The 25879-nt window shown below is 42.5% G+C and overlaps 1 protein-coding gene across 11 annotated transcripts; it reads left to right on the top strand.

Moving 5' to 3' along the window:
* On the top strand, window positions 1–25597 carry klc1b (kinesin light chain 1b). Of its 11 annotated transcripts, none has more exons than XM_082557243.1 (16): window positions 1–22; window positions 9185–9452; window positions 9774–10004; window positions 12435–12516; window positions 12740–12968; window positions 13063–13150; window positions 13715–13816; window positions 14356–14529; window positions 15155–15254; window positions 16721–16770; window positions 17030–17097; window positions 17324–17441; window positions 17803–17955; window positions 23773–23897; window positions 24206–24263; window positions 24356–25597. In XM_082557243.1, exons 2-16 carry the CDS (start codon window positions 9204–9206, stop codon window positions 24428–24430), a joined length of 1902 nt encoding a protein of 633 aa, XP_082413369.1. In that variant the 5' UTR covers window positions 1–22; window positions 9185–9203; the 3' UTR covers window positions 24431–25597. The 11 variants fall into 11 exon arrangements, with proteins under 11 accessions (XP_082413369.1, XP_082413373.1, XP_082413371.1 ...); XM_082557247.1 differs by lacking the exon at window positions 1–22 and adding an exon at window positions 3125–3227 and having other exon boundaries at window positions 12438–12516; window positions 17324–17432; XM_082557245.1 differs by lacking the exon at window positions 1–22 and adding an exon at window positions 3125–3227 and having other exon boundaries at window positions 12438–12516.
* Window positions 25598–25879: the final 282 nt, after the last annotated feature.

Raw genomic sequence — 25879 nt, 5'->3', positions numbered from 1 at the left:
AACAGCCACCGCCCAAACCCAGGTAACTCAAAGAAAGAGAAACATAATTAATATAACAAAACATTTTAGAAAAACCACACAATGCTACTATGTGCGCGCCTCATAATACCAGTGTTAGGTTTAACCAAATGATTAATGAAGAAAACTGCAAAGCAAACTAATAAAGTGAAAAATGGACTAATTTACCCCTGTGTGGCTGATGCCATCACACCCCTATGAGCAAGCACTTTGGCGACAGTGGGAAGGAAAAACTCCCTTTTAACAGGAAGAAACCTCCGGCAGAACCAGGCTCAGGGAGGGGTGGCCATCTGCTGCGACCGGTTGGGGTGAGAGAAGGAAGACAGGATAAAAGACATGCTGTGGAAGAGAGACAGAGGTTAATAACAGATATGATTCAATGCAGAGAGGTCTGTTAACACATAGTGAGTGAGAAAGGTGACTGGAAAGGAAAAACTCAATGCATCATGGAAATCCCCCGGCAGCCTATGTCTATTGCAGCATAACTAAGGGAGGATTCAGGGTCATCTGGTCCAGCCCTAACTATATGCTTTAGCAAAAAGGAAAGTTTTAAGCCTAATCTTAAAAGTAGAGATAGTGTCTGTCTCCCGAATCCAAACTGGAAGCTGGTTCCACAGAAGAGGGGCCTGAAAACTGAAGGCTCTCCCTCCCATTCTACTTTTAAATACTCTAGGAACAACAAGTAGGCCTGCAGAGCAAGAGCGAAGTGCTCTAATAGGGTGATATGGTACTACAAGGTCATTAAGATAAGATGGGGCCTGATTATTTAAGACCTTGTATGTGAGGAGCAGGATTTTGAATTCAATTCTGGATTTAACAGGAAGCCAATGAAGGGAAGCCAAAACAGGAGAAATATGCTCTCTCTTTCTAGTCCCTGTCAGCACTCTTGCTGCAGCATTTTGGATTAGCTGAAGGCTTTTCAGTGAGTTTTTTGGACATCCTGATAATAATGAATTACAGTAGTCCAGCCTGGAAGTAATAAATGCATGAACTAGTTTTTCAGCGTCACTCTGAGACAGGATATTTCTAATTTTAGAGATGTTGCGCAAATGGAAGAAAGCAGTCTTACATATTTGTTTAATATGTGCATTGAAGGACGTGTCCTGGTCAAAAATGACTCCAAGGTTCCTCACAGCGTTACTGGAGGCCAAGGTAATGCCATCCCGAGTAAGAATCTGGTTAGATACCATATTTCTAGGCTTTTCAGGGCCGAGTACAATAACCTCAGTTTTATCTGAATTAAGAAGCAGAAAGTTAGCGGCCATCCAGGTCTTTATGTCTTTAAGACATTCCTGCAGTTTAACTAATTGGTGTGTGTTATCTGGATTCATGGACAGTTAGAGCTGGGTGTCATCTGCATAGCAGTGAAAATGCATAGCAGGTCAGTTAAAGCTGACCCTTTGTTGCATTTGTAGCTTCTCTTGTTTAAATGCTTGCATTAAGGACAGCTAGATTAAACTCCGCCTCTAGAGGGCAGGCTTGCCTTCATACAAATATCAAACCATATGACAAATATGCAAAGTTTTGATTAATACATTTCTCTGTATCTGGAGAAAATGGAGTAGACATTCCTTGCCTTTAAGTTTATTTTTTAAAGCACCTAATAAACAAAAATAAAAACAGAATAAAGTTTAAAAAAAAAATTAAAGCAAGTATTAACAATACAAATAAGATTCTGAACAACAAAGAAGTGCAAACAATGTCAGCTGGCATTGGTGTCAGAAGCCTTACCTAACCAACTGGCCTCAGTCAGTCCCACTTGGCCCCCACCCTACCCCCTTCTGTCACTATGCACCAGATACCTGCTGGGCCACGTTCTCAGCCCTGTACACCAACCCAACCAACCAACGTCATCATCAAGTATGCCAATGACACCACCCTTTCTGATGGAGATGAGACAGCGCACAAGGCAGAGGTAGAGAACTTGTACCACTGATGCTCAGAAAATAACCTGATGCTTAACATCCTTAAAACAAAAGAACTCATAATGGACTTCAGGAGGCACAGACAGGTCCACTCCCCCCCTGGAGAATGGGTAGAATCTGTCTCCAGCTTCAGGTTTCTGGGCACCCACCTCTCCACCAATCTCACCTGGACCCACAACACCAACACCCTGGTAAAGAAGGGCGTTGGTTCTGCTGCTGGCCTTCCACTGTTCTTCAGTGGAGAGTGTGCTCTCCAATGCCTGGGTGTTTGGTACGCAGGGGCCCTACTGAGAACAGGAAGGGTCATTGAAACCGCTCCAAAAAATCACTGGCTGCCCTCTGCCACCCCTGGAGCCCATCACCAGATCCTCCTGTCTCAGAAAAACCAGGACCATCATAGGTGACCCCGTGCACCACGTACAGTTTGACCCACTGCCCTCTGGTCGACGCCTCAGGTCAGTCAGGTCCCACACCTCCAGACTCACTAACACTGAGTAACCCTAATCACTCAGGGCACTCACAGACACACGGACTCTATTCAGGCCAAGTCTTTTTCTTTGCACTACCTCCAAGCACTTTGCAACTTTTTCTCCAATGTGTGCCTTTCTATTGCTTGTATATATCCCTCTTGAATGTATATCTCCTGTATGCTACTTATTCTTGCTGTCTGCCAATTATATTTAATTCCAACATAGTTGGTGTGGAGCAAACACAATTTCGTTGTACATGTACAATGACAATAAAGGGCTATTCTATTTTATTCTATTGTAAAAGCTTGGGAAATGAACTATTCATCCAGCCTGACAACGCACATATTTCTATCTAGTGTTCAATATCCTTCATACTGTGATTGAAAGAGACCTATTTGTCTGTCTGTGTGTCTTTTTCCTCAACAAATTCATATTTTCAGCTTCATCATCTGACCAAAAATATACTAGAAAATGTTTCCAAACTGCTACAGTTTAAATACTCATATCCACCAGGTGGCGCTACATCCTAATTTGAATTCTGCTGTAGAGTCATTTATGGGCTTTCATAGCGTACTGGGATTTCTTTGTAAGTAAAAAAATTAAGCCGAACAAACCACACTTATGTCCATTTGTTGTTCTGGGGTTATATGGGTGACCCTATCTTGTTATGTATTAGATAGATAAACGAAAAGTGACGAAAAGTAAGCATGACGTCACTCTCGGTCTGGCCAGTCGCAGAGGCTTCTGGGTAGCTGCCGTGTCGGAGACATTTTGGATTTAAAGGGGCTGAGCTAGCCGTCAGTCCCAGCTCTCGGTAAGTGAAAAGCTGTATTTCCTCCGTGAAACGTTAGTGTTGTGTGAGCTTGTGTGTGCTTGTGTGCGGTTGTGTGCTTCGGGAGCATGGCTTTTAGATGCTGCGTATAGAAATGAGCAGCTCTGCGCTTTGAAAAGGATGAACTTGCGACATTTAGCCGGGGAGTGGTGACGCTATCGCTGGCTAGCTGAGAGCTAGCTGGGCGCTGAGCGGAGCTCTACACAGATCGGGCAGTAAGAGCTTTCAAAACTAAAGAGTCTTCGATCATTAAAAAACCCACGGTAAACCCATCAAAATTCAAGTGTGACCCTAGAGATCATAACGAAATTGGTAGGTGAAAGAAGAAAATGTCATGGATGGCTAAAGCTATATGAAATTGTGTTATTCTAGAAAAGCGTCAGATGTCAGATTACCTGGTGTGTTTTGCGCTTTGAAGTGATGTCAAAATGTACACAGAGCTTTCTGTCCACATTAGCGGCAGTGCAGTGCTATTAACATGTAACTACCACGACTTTAGGATGGCGCCTCTGTTTTCAGCTGTTTCCCGTCATTATCTTCTCGGCTTGTTTGTGGGGAACTGCGATCTCGTCACAGGTGTCTGATTTTCCTGAATAATACTCCTCGGCATGGTACGATGCTGAAGTGAACATCTCTTCTTTTTTCCTAGCAATACGCAGGCATATTCATTTGTCAGACAGCCATTAGTGGGAAGCAGCCCTCCAGCTGCTGGTTTTGTGTAGTGATGGATGACTGAGGACAGTCAGTGGCACCTCCCTGCTGGTTGTTTCCAGGCCCTGCCACACCCTCTGGGTTGGCTGGCTCTCCTTTGTGTCTCTCACAGTGATACCGACACTGTGTTGGATTGCTGTTTTATTGTGCAGGAAATAAGGATTATTAATCCGGTGGTGTCAAACTTCACCAAGTGGACAGGAAAGGCGTCCCCTTGGGAGATGGCTTTGGTTTCTCCCACTGGCTTGGCTAGGAAGTTGCTGACTCCTCTCTGCCGTTTTCCCCCCATTTCCTCTCCCAGTATGCATCACACCCTTTCTCAAAAAGGGTAGCCTAGTAGGATTGTTTACAACTAAACACAGACAATTTTAAAGAAGACTAGATTATTATCTTAAGATGAGAGTTTTTAACCCTGCCTCACAGACAAAACAAAATGACTACGAAATTAAAGTTGGTAGCAGAGCGTCCACATTTATGCCAGTTGTTATTGCGTTAATCCACTGTTGTGATCTCAGTGGGGGGGAAAGCACTACCTTCACAAGTGACGGTAGTGATGATAGATGGGTTAGAAGAAAAGAGACGGAGTGAGGATGGTGTTGGCCGAGAAGTAAAGTAATAATGTGAATCTTAAGGCATCCCGGGAGATGGAGACGAATGAAGGCTGTAGCTTCTGGATGAAGGTACGAGGCCCAGATTTCCACCGGTTAGAGGGGAGTGAGCCAGTCAATATGGAGTACGCCGACCTCTGTTTAAATTGTATTTCATTCAATACATTGTTCCCTGCTCTCATACTGGCCTCGTGGTGGGAAGTGCTGTAATTGCAGTTGTATGACCTTTGAGCCTTCTTCAAGAATGACTCATCTAACTTGTCTTCCCGGTCCAAGTTGGGTAACAAGAGCTAAATCGTGCCTATTCTGTTTATATTTTTCAGATTATTTTTAGGCTGCGTCTGTACATATGAGTGTAACTGGTGTGAGTCACAGTTTAAAGTCCACACATCACATCTGTTGAGATCCTGGAGTTTGTGAATTATGATTTTCTTTAATCATAGTATTCAAACCATCCAGTGCTCAACTGCACACCCCTGCTGCACGAGTCAGCCTATGAACATTGCTCGGGCGAGGCGACTGTGTGAGTGACGTATCATGGCAGTGTAAATATTTTCTGACGTGCTGAAGGTAAACGGTATATGAGGCATTTCATTCTTAGTGCCATGATGAGTATTATATGTAAATAAGCTCAGTATTGATATAAGAGCTCCTAGGATGCCAGACCATTTTGAGCCTGTGTCACTGAGGCTGTTCTGTTGTGCCTCATTAGGTCTCTTCCTTTGTGTGTGATGAGTATAGAGGAGAGGAGCAGGCTCTAGATCGGGATGACTCCCTCCCCCATCTGACCTGCTCCTCTGCACTCCTCTGTTTTTGTCCCTCTGTGGGCGGGCCCGTCTCCCGACGTGCACCCAAGCTGATGCTGGTTGTTCTGACGAAGCACTGGGGAAGGTCACATCATCCCGCAGGCAGCTCCTCGTCCTCATCCTCACCAAAATTAGCATTCGTCACTCTCATTACTGTCCAGCTTCATTTCCATTCGCTTCATTTTCACACTGAACGTTTATTGTGTTATTTTGTGTTTGTTTGTTTTAAAAAAAACAAAACAAAGGATCTCTCTTTGGATTAGGAGGGCAGGTTTATGATGCCGTTTGCTGGTGTGTAGCGCTTTTCCTCAAGGAGGAGGACATTATTTCACCAGCTTTTCCCCGTGCCAAACTGTGAGGTTCTGCTCTGCTTCTGAAACCCAGGTTTGTTTTCTGGTACAAGCTGTAGCAGCAGAAAATATGATTAATGGCTTTTAGCCTTTAGCAGCTATTTGTCGCTTTGTTTAATGACTTTGTCATGCATCGCTCTATTATTCCTCTATATATTCCACCTCAGTTTTTGTAAAGCTACATTTCCTTAAAAACTCCATCTGCTTTACCATGGAGCGAGATGAACGTCTGTTAAAGCAATGCGTGTCGTGTGCTTATTGAAATGGCAGGTCATGTAGCTGTGGGCTGGCAGTTTTGTTCAAAATGCTTTCCTGGTATGCATTTTCTAGCAACCTGACTTAAGCTGGAGAACCTTCGGTCATACTTGACCCTCATTATTCTTGAACCCAATGATGAGGTCACTTGTATTGAAGCCTGCATCGAGTGAATGTATACTGCTGCGCACAGTAACGTGTGCATCACGAGGGCACGTAAAAGCACCGTTGGCCTTTTTGTTGGTATAAGAGGTCATAAACTAGATGTGTTGTCTTTCATTTATTTTGCTAGCATACTGCATTTTTGTGTTTCCATTTGATGATATCAGCTATTTCCCTCCCACATGATCTCATAAAACAAAGTAAATGTTAAAGATTAATCCAAGGGCAGAGAACAACAGGACTGCTGGACTTCTCATATACATCTTTAAACACTTGGGGAAATATTAACTCGAGCCGTCTGAGGAAAGAAACTCCCTAATTGGAGTGCTTTATTAAAAGTAAAGATGCTGGCTCACATGAAAGCACTTCTCTTGTAGACCCGGCTTTCATCCATACAGGTGTTAAACAGCTGAGTCGGAGGAGCTCTACAGGGTAATAAGCTGTTTGATCTGCGAGCAGTGTTGATCTTTCAAAGAAAACATTTCATATCGTGCTCGCAGGAGTGAGGCGTCTCACAGCCAGACTTTCAAACGACTGCAGGCACAGATGAAAAATATAAAGCTGTCTGACACGCCTTCATGCAAAGTAAGGGTCTCTGCAATATTTGCTTTGGCTTTAATGAAGCCTCAGTCCTTTGGCATCTCTGTTGATCGTGCAAATAGAAGTTCTAGTTGATTTGTTTTTGGCATTTGAGTTTCATGGAACTGAGTGAGGGTTTTTCTTTTGTTTTTGTTTTCTTTTGAGTCTTTTCTGTTCGCTTTCATGTTTGCTTTCGCCTTCTAAAACCCTTATCTTCTAACGGCTTATTATTAGATTTTATAATGCATATTATATAATGTATTATATAATTATATAATGTATATTGTGAAAGCAGTTCTAAGCCAGCACCAAATACAACACTACAGAGTTAATATTTCTGTAGGATTGCTTTTGTACTTTTAATTAGAGTTCAGTCAATTTGGGATAGAAAAGGGGGCTTCTCTTAAGAGGTTGGCTGTCTCTTTGAATTTTCCATTGTACTGCTCCCCGATTAGAATAAGTATAGAGGGGTGGTTATATATGAAGTCGAGCGTGCTCCCCTCGTGGTACCATAGCTAATAAGCTCAGCATTGCTAAATACCATTGTTGAAGTGTTTTAACAGCTTAAACAAATGGCTTCATGCTTTACCTGGGCTGTGCAGAGAGTTCAGTCATTTCTCTCCCTAGAGATAAATTTGTCACAAAACAGAAAATTTTGCTTTTTTTTTTTTTTTTTTGTATGTTTTGAATTCGCAAATTAATTTAATCTGTCGGATTCATGAGGATAGCAAAGGTTTTAATTAGAGAAAAATGGGTGGTGGGGAGAATTAAGACCGTTCTGTGTCCCCCCCCCCATAACATATAAAATAGTTTTAGGTCACCCATCTCTTATCGGCCCCTGCTGCTGTCCTGCCCAGCCGGAGACCCCGGCAGTTGCTTATTTTGTTGCTTTCCACAGGCTCATTGGCATTCAGTTGTCCACTAGGCAAGTACAGCAGCTGGCCCCTGGCTGGCTGTTCGGCGTGGTACATATTAGTATAATGAATAACACCCTCATGACAGAGCCCAGCTGCGGTTACATGATGTGACATGCACAGGAGGGACATGATTGCCCAAAACTAGCTGTAAACCAGCTGGGTTTGTTTACCATGTTTGATTTAAAGCTGAGTCAAAGTCCTCTGAGAATATGCAAGCAGATAAAGTCATCTTTACAGGAGGTTTAAGGACATAAGAAAGCAGCAGTTAGTCCACCAAGAGAAATTAATCAGCAACTATCTTGATAACTCATTAATGGTTGTGCCTGAATTAAGCCAAATACGCCCCCGCCATCATGCTTCCTGTTGTCACAATACAAAATAAAGAGCTCTTCACTGCAGTTCTTTGGGCCTGTTTTTAGTCTGTTTATTTTCTCTGCTGCTTTAAAAGACAATTGGAAGTGGTAAAGAAGGGAGTGGCTCACTAATGGTGTATTTTTATTTATTTATTTTTTACTGCGGATGGGTCTCAGCTGGTGTTTTTGTTACTGCAAGCTCCCGTTTTTCCTTAACTATTTCTCCTCAGTGCTGTTAAAATGCAGAATGCAGTAGTTCCAACACTGGCTGCACCCCAGCTGGAAGGGCAGGGCTGCGTTTTGCACTGACATTTGCATGATGTAGCCAGTAGTGATGTGGCTCATTGAGTCATAAGTTATCTTTATGTTATTTAGGTAAAGTGTTCCATGGACTCGCCCGAGGGCTGACATTTCTAAAAACGACCATCACATTACTAACTCGCAGAGGTGTTTTTAAAATCTGTCGAGTTGGCCAGCTGCTGTGCTGCTGAAGCTTTTGCTACATCATTCTCTCCTTCAGTCGCCAGTGAATCATGCACCAAGCATGGCTGGCCTCTGTTTGGGTGCTGGCACCAGAGAGAAACCATACTGCAGCAGCTGTGTGCCCTGTGTTACACAGCGAGCTGCAGTCCTGCTCCCAGCCTGAGCTTATTATAGGTGCCAAGTCCCAGCAGTCGCTCCATCAGCATGATGTGTCCCATGGCTCTCAGCTAGGCAATATAATATATATATATGTTATGTTTTATGTAGCCACCCTTCTTTCTTTCTGTTTGTGCTCAATTTGTGTGCTTATACAACTGCTGACGTACTTCTCTTATGAAATTTGAATCTCTAATCTGAGCTGTAGCAATAAACATGCATTCATTTCCCCTTTTATTGCCATCACCTTGCTGCAGGATGAGGTTGTGATCTTATTAGCAGAGTAGCATCTGTCAGAATTAGGAACATACATAATCAGAGAATGCCTTAAGTGCTAATTGTGTAAATGATCATTAAAAACTAAAGATGCATTTGGTTAAAGAGAGGAACTGACGTGTTTTGACATTTGCAGTGAGCTGAGCCAAATCAGCTGTGCTCTTAGGTTCTGTTCTGTGTTAAGCAAGCACAGCTGTATGTTTGACACATCATTATGAAATTGTTACAGCTGCTGCTGGAATTTTCCTACAGTGTCTCAGGCTTTTCCTCCAATCTTTTACAGGTTTCCCTGAGCTAAAAAGATGTCCACCATGGTGTACCCACGGGAAGAGAAGCTGGAGAAGCTTTCTCAGGAGGAGATCATCTCGAACACAAAGCTCGTGATCCAGGGTCTCGAGGCCCTGAAGAACGAGCATAACTCCATCCTTCACAGCCTCCTGGAGACCATCAAGTGCCTAAAGAAGGATGAAGAGGCCAACCTGGTGCACGAGAAGTCCAATCTTCTCCGCAAGTCAGTGGAGATGATTGAATTGGGCTTGGGAGAAGCACAGGTATGACTGAGAAGTTACAAGGATTTACAGAATTGTATGTTTGAACCTAAAGAGGAGATTCAGTTTAACCACGCTGATGATATGAGTGAAAGAAAAATTTGTGTGTTGTCAGACAAACAGAAGGGTTTCTAAAGTGGTAGATTTGTTTTATTATCTTCTTTGGTTGTTCCTGCTTCCTCACAGCTTCCTCATTCTATACTGAGCCTGTGCTGTGATCATGATTCACTGAAATTCAGACCCAGTTTATACTCTGCCGCCCTGTCACCGTAACATTTTGTCCTTGATAAATATCGCTGCTCTTCAATGTTGTCTCTGTCCCAGGTGATGATGGCCCTGTCCAACCACTTGAACGCGGTGGAGTCGGAAAAGCAGAAGCTGCGCGCACAGGTGAGGAGGCTTTGCCAGGAGAACCAGTGGTTGCGGGATGAGCTGGCCAACACCCAGCAGAAGCTGCAGAAGAGTGAACAGAGCGTGGCCCAGCTGGAAGAGGAGAAGAAGCACCTGGAGTTCATGAACCAGCTCAAAAAATACGATGAAGATGTCTCACCCACTGTAAGTAATGATTATACAAAGATTATAGGCCTTAATGTGGGATTAGATTGGTACATTGAAGAGAACTGATTTTTGTGTGTATATGGTCTGTATTGCAAGAGGCATGTAGGAAATATATTCGTCCTTATTTATGTTCTTAACTGGAACATTTTCAGCTAAATAGATTCAAGTTGGATTTAGCATAAGAAGGGAAATGGAAAAAGACTTTAGTTTTTCTTGTAGTTGCTGATATAACTCTGAAGGACACGAGACTGTCAGCATAATTGGCCGCAAGGAAAAAAAACTCACTGTTTTCGTTAAAACAAGAAAACTTTGCATTCCTTCCTGGAATGAGCCATTCTGGTGTGGTCCTCATTGATCTGGTGTCAAGGATAAATCTCTCTATTTTTTTTTCTTTTTTTTTCTCTTAGCCTTCCTCTTTTTACTGCTTGTTGTCACAGAGCGCCCTTCACTAACCTGAAACAAGCTTGTTTTATGATAGGCCTTCTTTTTTCCCTTCCTATTCTACATACTGCTACATTGCCCCTTTCAAATGGAGGGCAACCCAAGCAGATAGCCTGGCCTTATCTTATCCTCATTCCCTCTTTCTCCCTGACAAGATGAAGGGGAAAAAACAAGGTGTTGTAGTCAGGAAGGGAGCTGAGATTCTCATGCCTTACAGTACCACTATTGTGCTTTTTTTTTTAGTGGTTCATAATTTAAAAAAAACAACAACACAGATCATCATCGTACTGTTTTGTTTTTGTTGCTTTTTTACATCTTTTAGTCTCCTCTCAGTTAGCTTGCTCTGACCGAGGCATTGGTTGCCCACAGGAGAAGCACGGATTTGTAACTTTGCAAACAATTTGCTACATGCACAAAAAAAACCCCTATATAATAAATACAAAAATCATAATATGGGCACTTTAACACTCTCCTTGGCACAGCTCAGTGTGTATTTATGCGTAAACACACTGGTTTAACTGTCTGATGCAAAGTGCATTGTGTGCATTGATAGCTTGCACTTTAAAATCCTGTATCATTAAATGCAAGCATGGATTCTCAGGGTGCATCAGGACCATTTTATATAACATCTCTCCCACATGCAAGAGCCTGCTCCCAACAAGGGAGCTACGCCCCAGGGTACCCAGTGCTGAGAACCCCCGCCACCACTCCCCCTTCTCCCCTTTCTGTTATCCCACTCTTTCCTTGACTTTCTTGTGATACGTGATTGATCTATGTGCTGCTGGACTCAGGTGGGCTGTTTTTATCCAAAGCATTTCTCAGAGAAGACTAGTGCTTTAAATGATTTATAGCTGCGTGCTCTTTGAGTGCGGGTATGTCTGTGAGCATTTTTGTGTCTTGGCGTGACCGCACGCATGTTAGCTGGCAAGTTTGCAGTTATTTGCGTCATGAAACGTCTGAAGTACAGCTTGAGGAAAGATTGCTTGCGCACAAGAAATACAAACAACGTGAACGGAGGTATAACAACGAAAAGCAGCCTGGATTTTAAATTTGTGGCCAACAGCATTCAAAGTTCTAGTTGAGAGCTAGTAAGAAAGGAAAGGAATACATGGGAGTTCCCCAAGGTTCAATTGTAGGCCCTGTTGCAATCCACAGGAATCTCATCCCAGAATAATAGCAGGAACTTCCTTCAAGTTTACAGTTAACTATACTTACGGTTCAGAAAGCTGCTTCAGTATAGTGTGAAAGTTCCTGATCCACATAGAAAAATCTAATCCATTAAAAGCGTTGTCAGAAAGACCACTTTGCTCCCAACAGAGCATGCCAAACTAGGGCATGATTCTCACTTATACTGACCACCTGCTTTTTTTTTTTTTTTTTTTCTCTTAAATGACATCAGAAACAGCAGTATGCGACATTACGTGATGGCAGAGCTTCAGTTCATCCTTTGTCATTTTTTTTTTTTTTTTTTTTTTAATAAATAGGACAGGGGGAATATCTATTTTCTTACCATATTGTTAGTCACAGATAGTGGATGCAGGCTATTACAGCCTCTAACTGCTTAGCTCAGCAGGGGCCCATCCAGCCAGAGCCGGCAAGTTCTTGTCTTCCATTTTCCACATTAAAGAAATCTTTTAGTGAAGACGGATGAGTGCAGTTTATCCTTAAGATCTCATTTATCCTTTCAAGGGGAAATAATTCTTGAATAGTCTGTTTAATGTTCCCATCCTAATTGTTTATGATGATGATTATTACCATTTTTGTATTTGTTAAAATAATTTGTTTTGTTCATCTTTGAAATTTACTCCTTGTGATGTATTATTAAGGATGATGGTAAATGAAATCTTCACTTTTCTAAATAACAGGCTCGCCTCATCTCTCCCTGTTAGACGTTAACACACATTTCACATGTCTGATAAAGGCAACTCTTGAATTATACCTGTTGTTCGTTAGAGAGTCTGACTGGCAGGTTTTTCATCCTCTCAGCAGGAGGAGAAAGACAGAGAAACACCAAAGGACTCCCTGGATGACCTCTTCCCCAATGATGAGGAGGAGCACGGCCAAGGAAGTAAGAACAAACGGCAACAATGACTCATCTGATTATCTGAATAAGAGAGAGCTGTCTTTCTTGGTTTGCTGTCGGGATAATATTGAATAAATTGTGTCATGCATGATCTCGGTGTAAAATAACCTGTCTACCTTATTCCAGGACAGTGGTGTGTGTTACAGTTTTCTACTCACTAGAGCCAATCTAACCTTTTGATTTTGCACGTTTCCTTTGTCCCCCACAGTGCAGCACCAACATAACAGTGCAGCCGTGGTCGCAGCCCAGCAGGGAGGCTATGAGATCCCAGCACGTCTGAGAACCTTGCACAACCTGGTCATCCAGTATGCCTCTCAGGGCAGGTACGAGGTGGCCGTGCCCCTGTGCAAGCAAGCTTTGGAGGACCTGGAGAAGACCTCGGGGCATGATCACCCTGATGTGGCCACCATGCTCAATATCTTGGCTTTGGTGTATAGGTTAGAAAACATACTGTGTTTGGCTTTTCGGTGCCGTGTATCCTGTTTTATTTGTTGAGCTACACATGGTGTTCTCTGTTTCTCCTTTGCACAGGGATCAGAATAAATACAAAGAGGCAGCCCATCTGCTCAACGACGCTCTATCCATCCGTGAGAAAACCCTGGGCAAGGACCATCCTGCTGTAAGACTTCACGGTTGCCATGGCTACCATATCTTCATATGGACTCATCCATGTTTAGACAGATCAGATTAGTTATCTTTTGTTTGTTCATAACTCCCAAAGACTCAATAGGAAGGCAATATTCTTTTTTACTGTCCTACTCAATCAGCCTGTATAGATTTTTCCGACTATTAAAGTATGGATTTCTGACCATGTGCCTGCAGGCTTGAAGAGATCAGTCATCAGTGTTCAGTGTCTGCCTGTACATCCGGCATTAACCATTGAATCCTTGCAGTTTTAATACAGCAACCAAAAGGGAAACGTTAAAAGACACAGTTTCCTTTTTGTGCACAGATGTGTAAGACTACTAACACCGAAGCACTAAAACTCCCCACAAAGCCTAAAGGAAGCCTGTAAAGCTCAGCTGCACTGTGGCCTTTGCAGTTTGTCACAAGGCACTTACTATCTAGGTTTTTCTGAGAACACTGAACAGCATACATTTTCGGACTATGATAATTCCTTGAAAACAGTGAATTTTGAAATCTAACCTGCCAGTACAGTCATTCTGGTTTTTATTTTTTCCAGGTTGCTGCCACCCTGAATAACTTGGCCGTGCTGTATGGAAAGAGAGGGAAGTACAAGGAGGCCGAGCCTCTGTGTAAGAGAGCTCTAGAGATCAGAGAAAAGGTAGGCCATATCCCTGGATTGCACCAGCAGGGCACTGCTATCGAGGTCTCATCTCAAGGCTAAACCAGTGAACAATTAGCCCATTGTTATAAAGTAATTAACAGTGGTAACATTTCCAAAATGTCAGTCAAAGCTAGTGTAATACCAGCTACTATAAATAGGAAAAAGAGCAAATGATTTTCTTAAATTGTCTGTGAAGTTTCCACTGGGGGCCATTCCTTTGTCAGCAGGGAATTAGGGTTTAATTGAGAGCGCAGCTGAAAATGGATAGCAGGCGTTGGGGGAGCGAGGAAGGAGATGGATAGGAGACATGACAAAACTACCGAGCTCAGCATGGTACAAAGAGTCTCTCTTTGCCCGAAAGCTCTGTTCTGTAGCCTCGCTATTGATCGGCCAGCCTTTTATTAGATCTCCTGAGTGCCTGCAGCAGGCTGACGTGCTGCCTGGTGAAAGCAGCAACAGGATTTGGAGCTATAGAAAGGAGAGATGCACTGAGGCAGAAAGACAACCTGAACATATACTTTTCTGATATCCATCAGGTCCTGGGGAAGGACCACCCAGATGTGGCCAAACAGCTGAACAACCTGGCCCTGCTGTGTCAGAATCAGGGCAAATATGAGGAGGTGGAATATTACTACTGTCGTGCCCTGGAGATCTACGAGTCCAGGCTGGGCCCAGATGATCCAAATGTGGCCAAAACCAAGAACAACCTGGTGAGCGAGAAGTTGACAGGAAATCCACTCGCATGGTCCTTTTTCTCGTCTTTCTTTCAAACCTTTCACTTCTAATGCTGTACTTGTTGATAAGAACTGCAGTCTCTGTTGAGCTGTGAGTGTAACGAGGTAAACGCAGGCAGAGTTTTCTTTGGTTGCCAACAGACTCGATCATTTGTTCTGTCAGCCTTGGTCTCTGCGGAGGTGTTGAGCTTGTATATTGGTGCCAGCCTGCAAAGATTCCACTTGAAATGTCTTTTAAACTCAACTGTTTTTTTGTTTTTGTTTTTTTTCCCCTCCCTTTTTCTTTCAAAAGGGCACGACTTACTTCAACACAAGATTTTTATAAAAGTTAGCAATCAATTTACTCTTGCAGCATAAGATTTGTCACCTCAAAAGGTGTTTAAAGAACTGTTTCGTGTCACTTAGCATTGCTTAAAGAGCACAAGGTTAGTAGTCTTTTATCTGCTGTTCTGCTGCATCTTCAAGGCTTTCCTTTTCACTTATGTCCGCACTGCCTCACTGATGATGGAGAGAATTTATGTACAGCGAGGGAGGCAAAATCTGATCCAGTAAGCCCGTTTGGTTCAACACTAAAATCCCCTTTTACCTCTTTGTTCTTCAGGCATCCTGCTTTCTCAAACAGGGGAAATACAAGGAGGCTGAGATTCTCTACAAAGAGATCCTGACTCGTGCTCATGAGAAAGAATTTGGATCTGTTGATGGTAAGGTCATATAATGGCTACTGGAGCGTGCATGTATAGCAGTAAATGTTTAATTATATTAGTACAAATGAGAATTTTTATTCTTACCAGTGAATGACTATAAAATGATCTCAGGAGAACTGCAGCTCAGTAATTCAGCATTATTTTGTTGTTGTTTTTCACTTTTCTTATCCATCCACTGTTTGTGCCACACCAGCGAGCAGTGATGGACAGGTGGTTAAAAAGTGGACTTGTGTCTAAGCACGGTACCAAGCTTCACCATTCAGAGGACTCGATCTTTCTGAAGAAATAAAGAGTTTGCTTTGAAAGATGAACTCTTGCAATTTTCTTCTCTTTTGGTTTAAAGTAAGCTTTTTTGTTGGCTTTCCTCCATGGATTAGACTGACTGCTTTGAAAAAGGAATAAAAGTCACTTGGCACAAAGCAGCGCTCTGACGCCTTTTGACAAAAACATCCAACTTTTTCAGAGAGGTTTATTCTTTGTGTGTCACTTCCCTTGATAATATTGTAAGATTTTTTTTTCTTCTTTTCTTTTTTTTAATACTAAAGTGCTTTGAAGGTTAAGGTGACGCAACTTGAAGCAGCAACAGTTAACCATAAATATTCTTTCTTCTTAAGGTGGCAGCACTTTATGCAATAATCATGTTTTATCTTCTTTGTCTTTATTACCTCAACAGTAGTATCGTCTTCCTCTCTACACCATTAAAAACAATTTTAATGGTGCTTTTGTACTGTCTGTAATTTGTTTGGGGACGAATCTGCAGTAAATTTATTAAAGCTGTTACACTCGTACTCTATTACTAAACCACCAGCACATCAAGCAGGTGCAGATGTTTGCCTAAACCAGTAATGATCTTTTAAATGAGTTGCAAGTTTGCAAACAAAATGTCATAAATAAATTCCCTTCTTTACGCCACCTGACCTGGAAACCCGAATCAGCCCAATATTTGATGTGCTCGCACATGCACAGAGGTATAAGTAACTGTCCCAGGGTGTCAGCAAGATGGGTGCTAGACTTTCCTCAGAGTCATGACCTCACTTCCTGTTAAGTCTTATTTCTGTTGGCTTAAATAGTTAAAATAATGCTTGACTTTTTTAATGCTTGGTCAGATCTACTGTGCCATCAGTCTAAAATCTCAGATGGATTCTGGTGAATACTTGGAAAAATATGAAGCCTCAGAAATGTTATAAAATCCATTATGGTAGTAACTGGAATAACCCGTTGAACCCACATTCATTTTCGACCCACTGGTGGCGGTACAGCACTTGAATACTTAATAATTCCTTTACCCCTTCGCAGCTCTGCCTCCTTCTGAAATGGCTCAGTCACATGTTTCCAGATTCACTCTTTAGCCAAAGCGACACACGTTCACTCTTCCACCACATGTAGCTGATTTCACTTTTCCAGGCATGAGGCTAATTATTTAAAATCCCAACGCATACACCATCTCTCCTGTCTGTCTGCAGCTGACAACAAGCCCATCTGGATGCACGCCGAGGAAAGGGAGGAGAGCAAGGTGAGCGGCTCTCTGTAACAGTCCTCGCATGAATTTGAGCAAAAGCTAAACAAACAAAACTTGTTTCAAACTGCTTTTCTAACACAAGGCTGAGAAATGAGGAAAGCATGCCACTTCGTCATAATAGAAATGCAATCCTTGAACTAAACCCCGGAAGTTAAATGATAGTTAAACATAAACACAGGAACACAATATTGCTCATTCATTTGAACCACACCCCTTCACGTTTTTCTTCCTCTTCTCTCTTATTTACTTCCAGGGCAGGCACAGAGACAATACTCCATACGGAGAGTACGGAGGCTGGTACAAGGCCTGCAAAGTCAATAGGTGAGGCGGAGACTGATAAGAGTGTTTTATACAACATGGTCACGTGACAAAGGCAGAAATTAATTATTTAATTTGCTTTGTATGTCACTAACTTGTATCGGAAGCTTTTTTTTTTTTTTTTTTTTTTTTGGTAAAAATATTATTATTTTTAGACTTGTGTAACTTATGTAACTTACTTTATTTGCTTTGTTCAGATTCAAATAACGAAACTTGTCTGTGCATCCAGCCCTACAGTAAACACCACCTTGAGGAACCTGGGGGCTCTGTACCGCCGCCAGGGCAAGCTAGAAGCTGCTGAGACCCTGGAAGAGTGCGCTGCGAGGTCTCGCAAGCAGGTCAGCATAGTTTTCTACGTGAAAATAGTAATATGTTCCCCATGTTAGCACAGTGAATCTCATGATATTTCTTTCCCTTTCCCTACATTGCTATGGATCCAGAGCAACACAGTAAGTTGATTTGTCTCTAACTAGAGCCTCCACTTCTCTCCCCTAACATCACTCCCATCTCACAGTCATTTAAAACGTGTCCCAGTGCTTTGAAAGCATTAATAGGGGAAAGGAAACATGAAATCACGTTTAATTCCTCCATTTAACTTTGCACTCCTGCCAATATTGACATGCTGACGGCTACATCAGTGCTACTTCTGACTGTTTTTGTTTTGTTTTTTGTTTCTTTTTTCTTGCATCTGTGTGTTGCACCCATCAGGGCATCGACCCAATCCACCAGACACGTGTGGTGGAGATCCTGAAAGATACAGAGGGCGACAGGCGGAAGAGCAGGGACAGTCTCGCCAGCGTTAAGTATGAGAGCGGCTCTGAGACCGGCGAGGAAGTGAGTATGGGCGTGGAGTGGAACGGGGTGAGTACAAATCCACTATGGTTGAGTCAACGTGTCCGCTGGCCTCTCTGGAAAAACGAGGCTGTGTTGGTAATATCACAGCGAGGGTGTACTGGTACAGGATGCTCAGAATAAAGGACAAAGACGTGTTATGTGTTTAAAAGGAGAGCCGAGAGGGTTCCTTTCTGTTAGGTTAGTGCAGTGAGGACAGCGACTCCGCTGGCTCAGAGCCCGTCAGGAAGCCCTCAATGAGTCCAGACTTTACCAAATCACCTGGATGACCTTGTAATTATGCGAGTCATCACATTGAAGCACACTTTATTTTGATTTAGTGGATTATCCACTCAAAAGCCTGTTCTCGATTTGGGCTCCACCCAGTGAGCTATACCTGTACCAGTCCACCATCTCCCTGTGAATATACCACCATGAGATTTAGCTGCAAGTTCAAAGTGTAACGCTGATTGAGTGTCTTGGCATGCTGCACCCTCTTTATTTTGACAGCATCAAAACTCAGTTTTGGACTCCATGTTAACCTTTTTAATAAAGGCAATTTTTCTGGCGATGCTTTTGCACAAGTGAAGCAGTAACTATGAGGCACAGGTTTAGACTGTGGCACCCTGGCAACACATTAAACATTCATATGCTCAGAGATATAGCCTGTCTAAATCTCTAATAGGATGTGTCATGTTTCTGCCATTAAGCACAACTGACAAGGTTCCTGATATCGTCGGTGCTCGTGCCTCTGCTTGTCCCTCTGCTCAGTAATCAGAGTGGATGATATGTAAGAGTTCATCCTGCTGCCTTATTGTAATGTTCACTCTGGCTGTTAGCTGCACTTTTGGCCTTTTACAGTGAGAAAATAGGCTATAAAACATGGCGCTCTATGCAGTCAAATTGGCACCGCTGTTGCTGGGGCGCAGTTCACCCCCAAATAATGAGACTTGCCTAAGGCATGAGAGCGTTGGCAGGGATGCCTCATCTGAGCCTGTGCCTCACCCCTCACTTAAGTGCAGCCACGCCCTCCGCTGCGCCAACCCAGTCCAAACATGCATGCAGCAATGCCAGCCCGCTGGGCCTCCCCTCCCCTTAACAACACACACTAACGCACGTCATGTGTTCAGTGTGTTTTCACTTGGTTGAGAAGTGTCTTTTCTTTAACCTGATGTCTGCTGCTCTGCACATGTTCATAAGCGTAACACGGCTACTCCACACTGCTTCACAGCGCACTGCAGCAAATGTTAACGGCATGTGTGTCTGCATCTGAGCGTGCACCTGTCTGTCTTTGAAACATGGCCTGGCATCCAGAGGTGTGTCTGTGTGTGTCTGTGTGTGTGCCTGCATTTCATTAGCCAGCGTGTAGCTATAGCAGCAGGAGTTAAACTGACTCAGTTCAAACAGAAAATATATTCATGACATTCTCATGCTTTTTCTGACTATTTTCTAGTCATGTTAACTTCTGCTTTTTGACTAAGCAAGTTTTGTTTTTATTTATAACAAATTCCATCCATCCATTCGTTTTACACAGCTTAAAATGGTTATTGTCTTTCAAAGATTAGTGTAGGAAAGAGTCTACTTGTGTCTTGCCGCGTGGTGATGTGGTTCAGAGCTGTCACTCACCTTTGCTTAAAGTCTCATCTCCTCTTTCTTCTGCACTCAGTCTGCTGTGTCATTAATGTTGTGGAAGTTGTTTACATGCTTCAGATGTCTCAAAAAGCACTTCCTGTTTTGCTATTAAAGTGGCGCTTGTCTAGGAAATAACCATGAGACGACAGCTTGTCAGCGCGTTTGTGCTTGTGTACTGGTTAATTACTGACGTGTATGTGTGGCTCTTGTTTAAAAAAAAAAAAAAAATATGCATGATTCCACTTCCTGTGTGTCTGTAAGTGGTCTGCTTTAATATGCTGCCTTTTTAGCTGCATGTTTTCCAGATTTCACCTTCTGACTTTGTTTTTTTTTCTCATCCCCCTTCCCCCCCTTGTGTTTGTCAATAACGTGCCTCCATGTCGATTCCTCTTGCCATGACAACCAATCAGCCTGTCAGTCAAATTTGCTCTTCTCATTCAGTGGATTGTACTCTCCCCCTCTCCACACAATAAGCTTGGGTGGGTTGGTATTTAGGTACTCGATGAGTAGAATAGATTAGTTTGTTAGTCAGGTGAGGACGTAGGTGGAGGATCGTGTGTTAGATGCAGCTTCTGTGAAATGTATACTACTTAGGTTTATTCATGTCCCACCATCAGTGTGATAGTTATCGAAGTATTCCCATTTCAGTGCTGCTGCTTGCAGATGTCTCACGTCTGCAGTGCACAGTCACCGGCTGGGCACTGTGTGCCAAGTTCAGCCTTTCTGGTACCCCAAGAGGAAAGAGAAACAGCTGAGTCACGGTGACTGCAGCCAGCACCTACTGCTTCACTTACCTGCTAGTGTAGCATCTAAGACAGATGTAATCTTTCAGAGAGAATCAGAGACTGATGCTCCCGTATCATTTACCGTTTACTAAATTAGGGTTTAGAAAAAGAATAATCAGCCTCCAATCTGCAGGAAGTTACTGAATCTAGTGCAAGTCATGGGTAATTTATCAAAGCGTAGATGTCTAGAGTAGGAAGCCCAACCCAGAGCTCTTAATCTTACGATGTGTGCCTTCTTTTTTTTCTTTTTCTTTTTGTCTGTTTCTCTCTTTTATCAGGCCTAAGCCATCAAGACTATTCCTCCATCCTTCTCTCCTTCCCCAACACAATAGCAAAAGGATGTGTGTTGTCATTCCCTCTGGCCTTCTCTGTCCAACAGCTCCTCTGCCATTCCTGATGCTCCCCCCTCTCCTGCGGCAGAGACTCAGAAAGCCCCCCTCCTGGTTGTCACCTCTCTCCCCTGTTCAACTGACAGCTGCTGGGACGTTTGGTCTTCTCACCTCTGCTCTGTTTTCTCCTCCTCACTTTCTCTCTCCCTGTCCTTCCCTCTCACTAACCTGCGTCACCCCTTCCCCATGTCGGAACTTCAACTCTTTCTGTCACAAAAAAGACAAAAAAAAAAAAAAGAAAGTCATTGTGTGTAATCTTTCCACGTGAGGAAGTAACTCGCACATTTTTCCTCTATTCAGACCCGTGTGTCTTTACCACAAGGGCACAGCAGATTTATTTATTGGCTCATAAGAGGAGCAGCCATTTATTGAAACAAGGCAGAATAGCTCCAGACATCACTCCAGCACATAACCAGATAAAGCGCTACAGATAATGAACTTCCACGGTTACTCTGCATTGTTCTCACTCCAAATTTGTTTGCCTTGAGCACTACAAATGACAGCTAACATCAAAGCTAGCATCCAACCCGGTGCCTGTATTTAGCCATAATTGTATCTTTTTGGGTTTTTTGCCAGTGTGTATTTGACAGTTTGAACTAACGCCTGCGATCAAATGCTTAACAAGTTTTAAAATGAATGGTACGGTATAGTTTGACACGTTGACAGTCAGCGGGAAGAGTAAAGGGAGTGTTGCCAATTTTGTTTTGGGGTTGTTTTTTTTGTGTGTTTATAGATATATTTGCTATTAATTTGTTTTGGTTTATTTTGTATGAAATTGTTTACATTTTCTAAATACTTTATTATTATGTGGCTCAATATAAAGGCAGTAGTATGTCAACATTGCGTTGCCCGCTGTGACGGGACCGGAAACAGGATGGAGGCCAAAACGTGACGGCAGATTAGCCAGATCACAGCAAGCTGTTGTGTCGCCATGGTAATTTATTTTCAGCTTCTGCTTACTCGCTTCAGTGTGACTGTTTCAAGCTTTAGCAAAGGCTCTACAGTCACGTGCATTTACAAAGGGAATTAGCAACATTGGCTGACACTGTGAAGCCCACACAATAGCAGAGACCTACTAGCACAAACACTGGCCACCTGAGTGATCTCTATATAGTTTAATAAATGGGCATAAATGCCCACAATTGCCTTGATCTGTTGGTGTAGCAGTAGAGGATAGCATCGTAAATCAACAGAAACCTGGATCCTACAGTAGTTGTAGTGTGTATTCATGTGTATGTTTGGTGGTACAGTCGCAGCGCCCGCTCTGGCTATGGATGCTGTATTTTGAACACAGTTTGATGGACTTTTTCTCACACAGTTGTTTGCAAGTAAACAGTCGGTGAATCATGTTTTTAGACACCAGGAGTACAGTGCGAGTGTTTCCTCAAGATCAACATTATTTCAGATGTTTAACTAACTGAATGTAAATGATTTCACATCTTGGAAGTGTAATAGTAGGCTGTATTAATAGTTGACAAGTGCATTCACTATATGGCTTTTCATCATGCTACTCGCCTTGATTCTTCATTCCTTCCCATGCGAACACCTATACTTCTAATGCAACTATGAACAAAATAAATAAATAAATAATAAAAGACTGTCCATCACATAATTATGGCAATATTGTTGTGTTAGTGGAATGCTTATTTATTGAACTGTCTGTTCTCGACATATGTAGTGTGACTTTCAGTTTCCTAAAGAACATAAATGGAAAAGTCTATAACGCACTTAGTAAGTAGGATTGCATTATAATTACCATTCTGCATTGTGAAGGTTATTGCATCGACACTTGTTGGTATTCTCAAATAAAGTTTTTCCATTTGTGAAGTCTGTCTTTTCTCTGCTTCTGATGCAAACAGACACACACACTCCTGCTTTGAGGTTTTAATGTCAGCTGCTGAGCCAAACAAGCAACAGAAATCGCATCTGTACACACAGCTCCCTCTGCTGGTACTCCTGTAGTAGTGCAGTGTGACAGCCACTTTATAGAAAAAGTTCCGTTTTATTTATATTGCACCAAATCACAACAGCAGTCGCCTCAAGGAGAAAAGGACACACTGGGAAAGCAAGACAAGTACATGTTGTATTTGCTGATTAGAAATTAAAACAGACACTTTACAAGTTGGTTGCTATTACACTTAGACACACACGCACAGGAGAATCTAACAAATGAATGAATGGATGGATTATTGCAATTAACTTTAAGGTCATTTTAAAATTTGTCTGAATAGAACATCCGGATTTTTATTAGTATGCTACTGACAAAATAAAACTGTCATATTTAAGTAAATCTTACAAATAAAGCTATTCGTTTAAGGCAAATACGACAAATTAAACTGGTTACGCTGGTTTCTATTGGGCTTATGTAGAAGTGTGTCACAGTTTGTGTATGAAGATCATCAGATGTTTGCTGTGTTACCAAGTCCCAGGAACCTAAAACTGCATATCTACTCCACTCGTGTAACCATGGTTACATATCTTCTTAAAATCAATCTCTGCTTTCTTTCTGCTGAAAATGAACTTCAGATTATTCAATTTATCAGACTGCAAGGTTGCCGATTTCCTTCCAACATGAAGTTTCATGTTTGTTTTCCTTATGAATCAAACCAGCAACGATACGACAGATCTCTGTGTGGGAGTGAAGTAATAAGTGCACAGTGAGAATATGAGGTGTCAAGAAAAGCAGCAAAAGCTAATTGTCTCAATGAAGATGTGCCATGTGTTAATAATGACTGTATATATATATATGGCACTCAGCACAACCTTTGGATCAAGCTATAAAGACTTGCATGTAAATGGAAGTTGACTGATTCTGGGTAGATGTTTCCAGCTCCGTGACACCTAATTTAATTGTGTGAGGCACCACGAACACGTCGTTTGGCTGGGAGCAGCCGATTAGAACGCGTCGTGATGTGCTACACGACTCAAGCGAAACACAAACATGCATCTTGATAATTGATGATTACTGGCTAATGATACGAACAGGCATGTTTGCAGCGGGGAGTGTGGATGAGCTAACGAGCATCTGTGTGTGTCTGCAGGATGGCAGTGGAACCCTCTATCGCAGTGGCTCTCTGGGGAAGCTCAGGGATGTTTTGCGTCGCAGCAGCGAGATGCTGGTGAAGAAACTGCAGGGCAACGTACCCCCTGAACCTCGCAGCACCAAGTAATAACTCAAGCAATCCTCTCTTGTGATGGATGTTTTACTTTATAAATGATTCCAAAGAAATGTACTGCTTCTACAAGTTCTCAGAGGGCTTTTCTAGTCTTAATGACACCACAGAGCCCTTTACATGATAAGCCACATTAAACCTTTCAACATATGTTCTTAGTGCAATTTCTCTCCACTGAATTTAATTAGCAGGTCACACTTTATTGGACATTTACTTCCCAAACGTGGTCAGGCCTGGTTTTGTGTGTGTGCTCTCCTCTCAAAGAAACAAATGCCTAATCTTTGTTTTCTTTGTCCATCAGTATGAAGCGAGCCTCTTCCTTGAACTATCTGAACAAATCTAGCGATGAAACGTTCCAGGTGATGACCAGTTTTTGTAAAGATTTGCATTTTGTTGTTGTATTTATTTATTTTTGAATGCTCCACTTGAACCTGTGTTGTTTCCTTGCCAGAATCGAGGGGGCAGTAATTTCAGGGAGAGCCGTGGGCTCAGCTCCAGCACTGTGGATCTCTACTCTGGAAACTGAGCAGCAGGCGGTTCTGTTCACCCATCCAAAGACACTACTCCCCCTCCTCTTCCTCCCTTTGGCCTTCGGCAACAGAACCGTCGGACAGTGTCGAGTCCAGCACGCATTTTGTCCACACGCCTGACCCAAAGATCCTCTTAGATTCCCACTCATCAGGATGAATACCTACGTAACCAGTCTGATATTTTTCCCGTTGCCACATTTCTGCATTTCCCTCGTCGTAGTCCTAATGTCTTGTTGCCTTGGAGCCTCCTAATTGTGGCCAAGAAAACCTGCCGTACCTCATCTCTGCCCTTAATTCATAATCACTGACTCTGCACTTTGAGTTCGCCTCTCGCCATAAATGCCACCTTTTGACAGTAATAACCGATTTTTAGTTAAGATTACGTTTTTCTTACATGTAAATAAAAGATACTTTGTAGACTGTAGATTTATTTTTGCCTTCGACGGTAGATAAAGATGAAAAGGTTTTGGGTTTGAAATGACGACATGTAACGTTTTCCTTTTAATGATTTGCCCGTTGAGATTTATTGCGATGTTAGGGGTGTAGCTTCAAACTTTGGGAAACAGGGTGAAGATGTTTATTCTACTGACGTGACTGTAACTGAAATTATAGCTGCTGCTTTAACCACTACAGCTGATCTCGTGCGTTGCAGAGAAAGACACAGGTGTAATCGTGTAAACCATGGAAAGCACTCCTTAAAAAAACAACAACAACTTGTGTATGTACATATATGTGTGTGAAAAAGTAAACCAATCAGGACTGAACTGTTCATCCTGAACAGTGGTGCCATGCAGGACTTGACTGCTGTATGTTAGTCCACTCTGCAGGTTTGAGTTGCCAACTCTGAGCACATCTTTCTGTAATGCTGTGATTGGGGATGTGTGATTTGAGTGTGTTGTTTGATTGTGTTTTTCGTGTCGCTACTCAAAAACAACTGGAATGGGTTTTTTTTCTAATTCCCTTATTTTGCCTTTGTTTTCATTTCATTCTATGTAATAAATATAAAGGATAGAATATGATCAAGTGCTCAAATTTCAACAAGTAGAAAGCGCTTTTCATTTAAGGGGACAGTTGCACACGCGTCTGTTTTGATCTGATACTTAAAACGACCCCAGTTGGTGTCTGATCTTGATAAAAGAAATAAAACCATTTTCTACTCAGAATTGAATTCGCTTGAATATCTTCGTCTTATCCACTTACGCTCTTCCACCAAGCGAGATCTTACAACGTCAGACTCCAGTGTGAGTGTGGGAACTCGGGGAACATAGATGTCTTACTAAGATGCGAGACTTCTGAGTTTTCCTCCTCCCACCTGGTACAAATCAGCGTGGAGGGGGTTTGTCTGCTCGCTGCTAATCTCTCAGGATGTCAGAGCTTTAATGTGGAGCTTTATATGAACCCATACTCGTGGTTTTGGGTTCTGCTGAGAGCTTCCGGATTCCCTT

This window comes from Aulonocara stuartgranti, assembly GCF_965226115.1.
Source record: "Aulonocara stuartgranti genome assembly, chromosome: 13".
Taxonomy (NCBI): domain Eukaryota; kingdom Metazoa; phylum Chordata; class Actinopteri; order Cichliformes; family Cichlidae; genus Aulonocara; species Aulonocara stuartgranti.
This window is presented reverse-complemented; position numbering and strand designations above follow the sequence as displayed.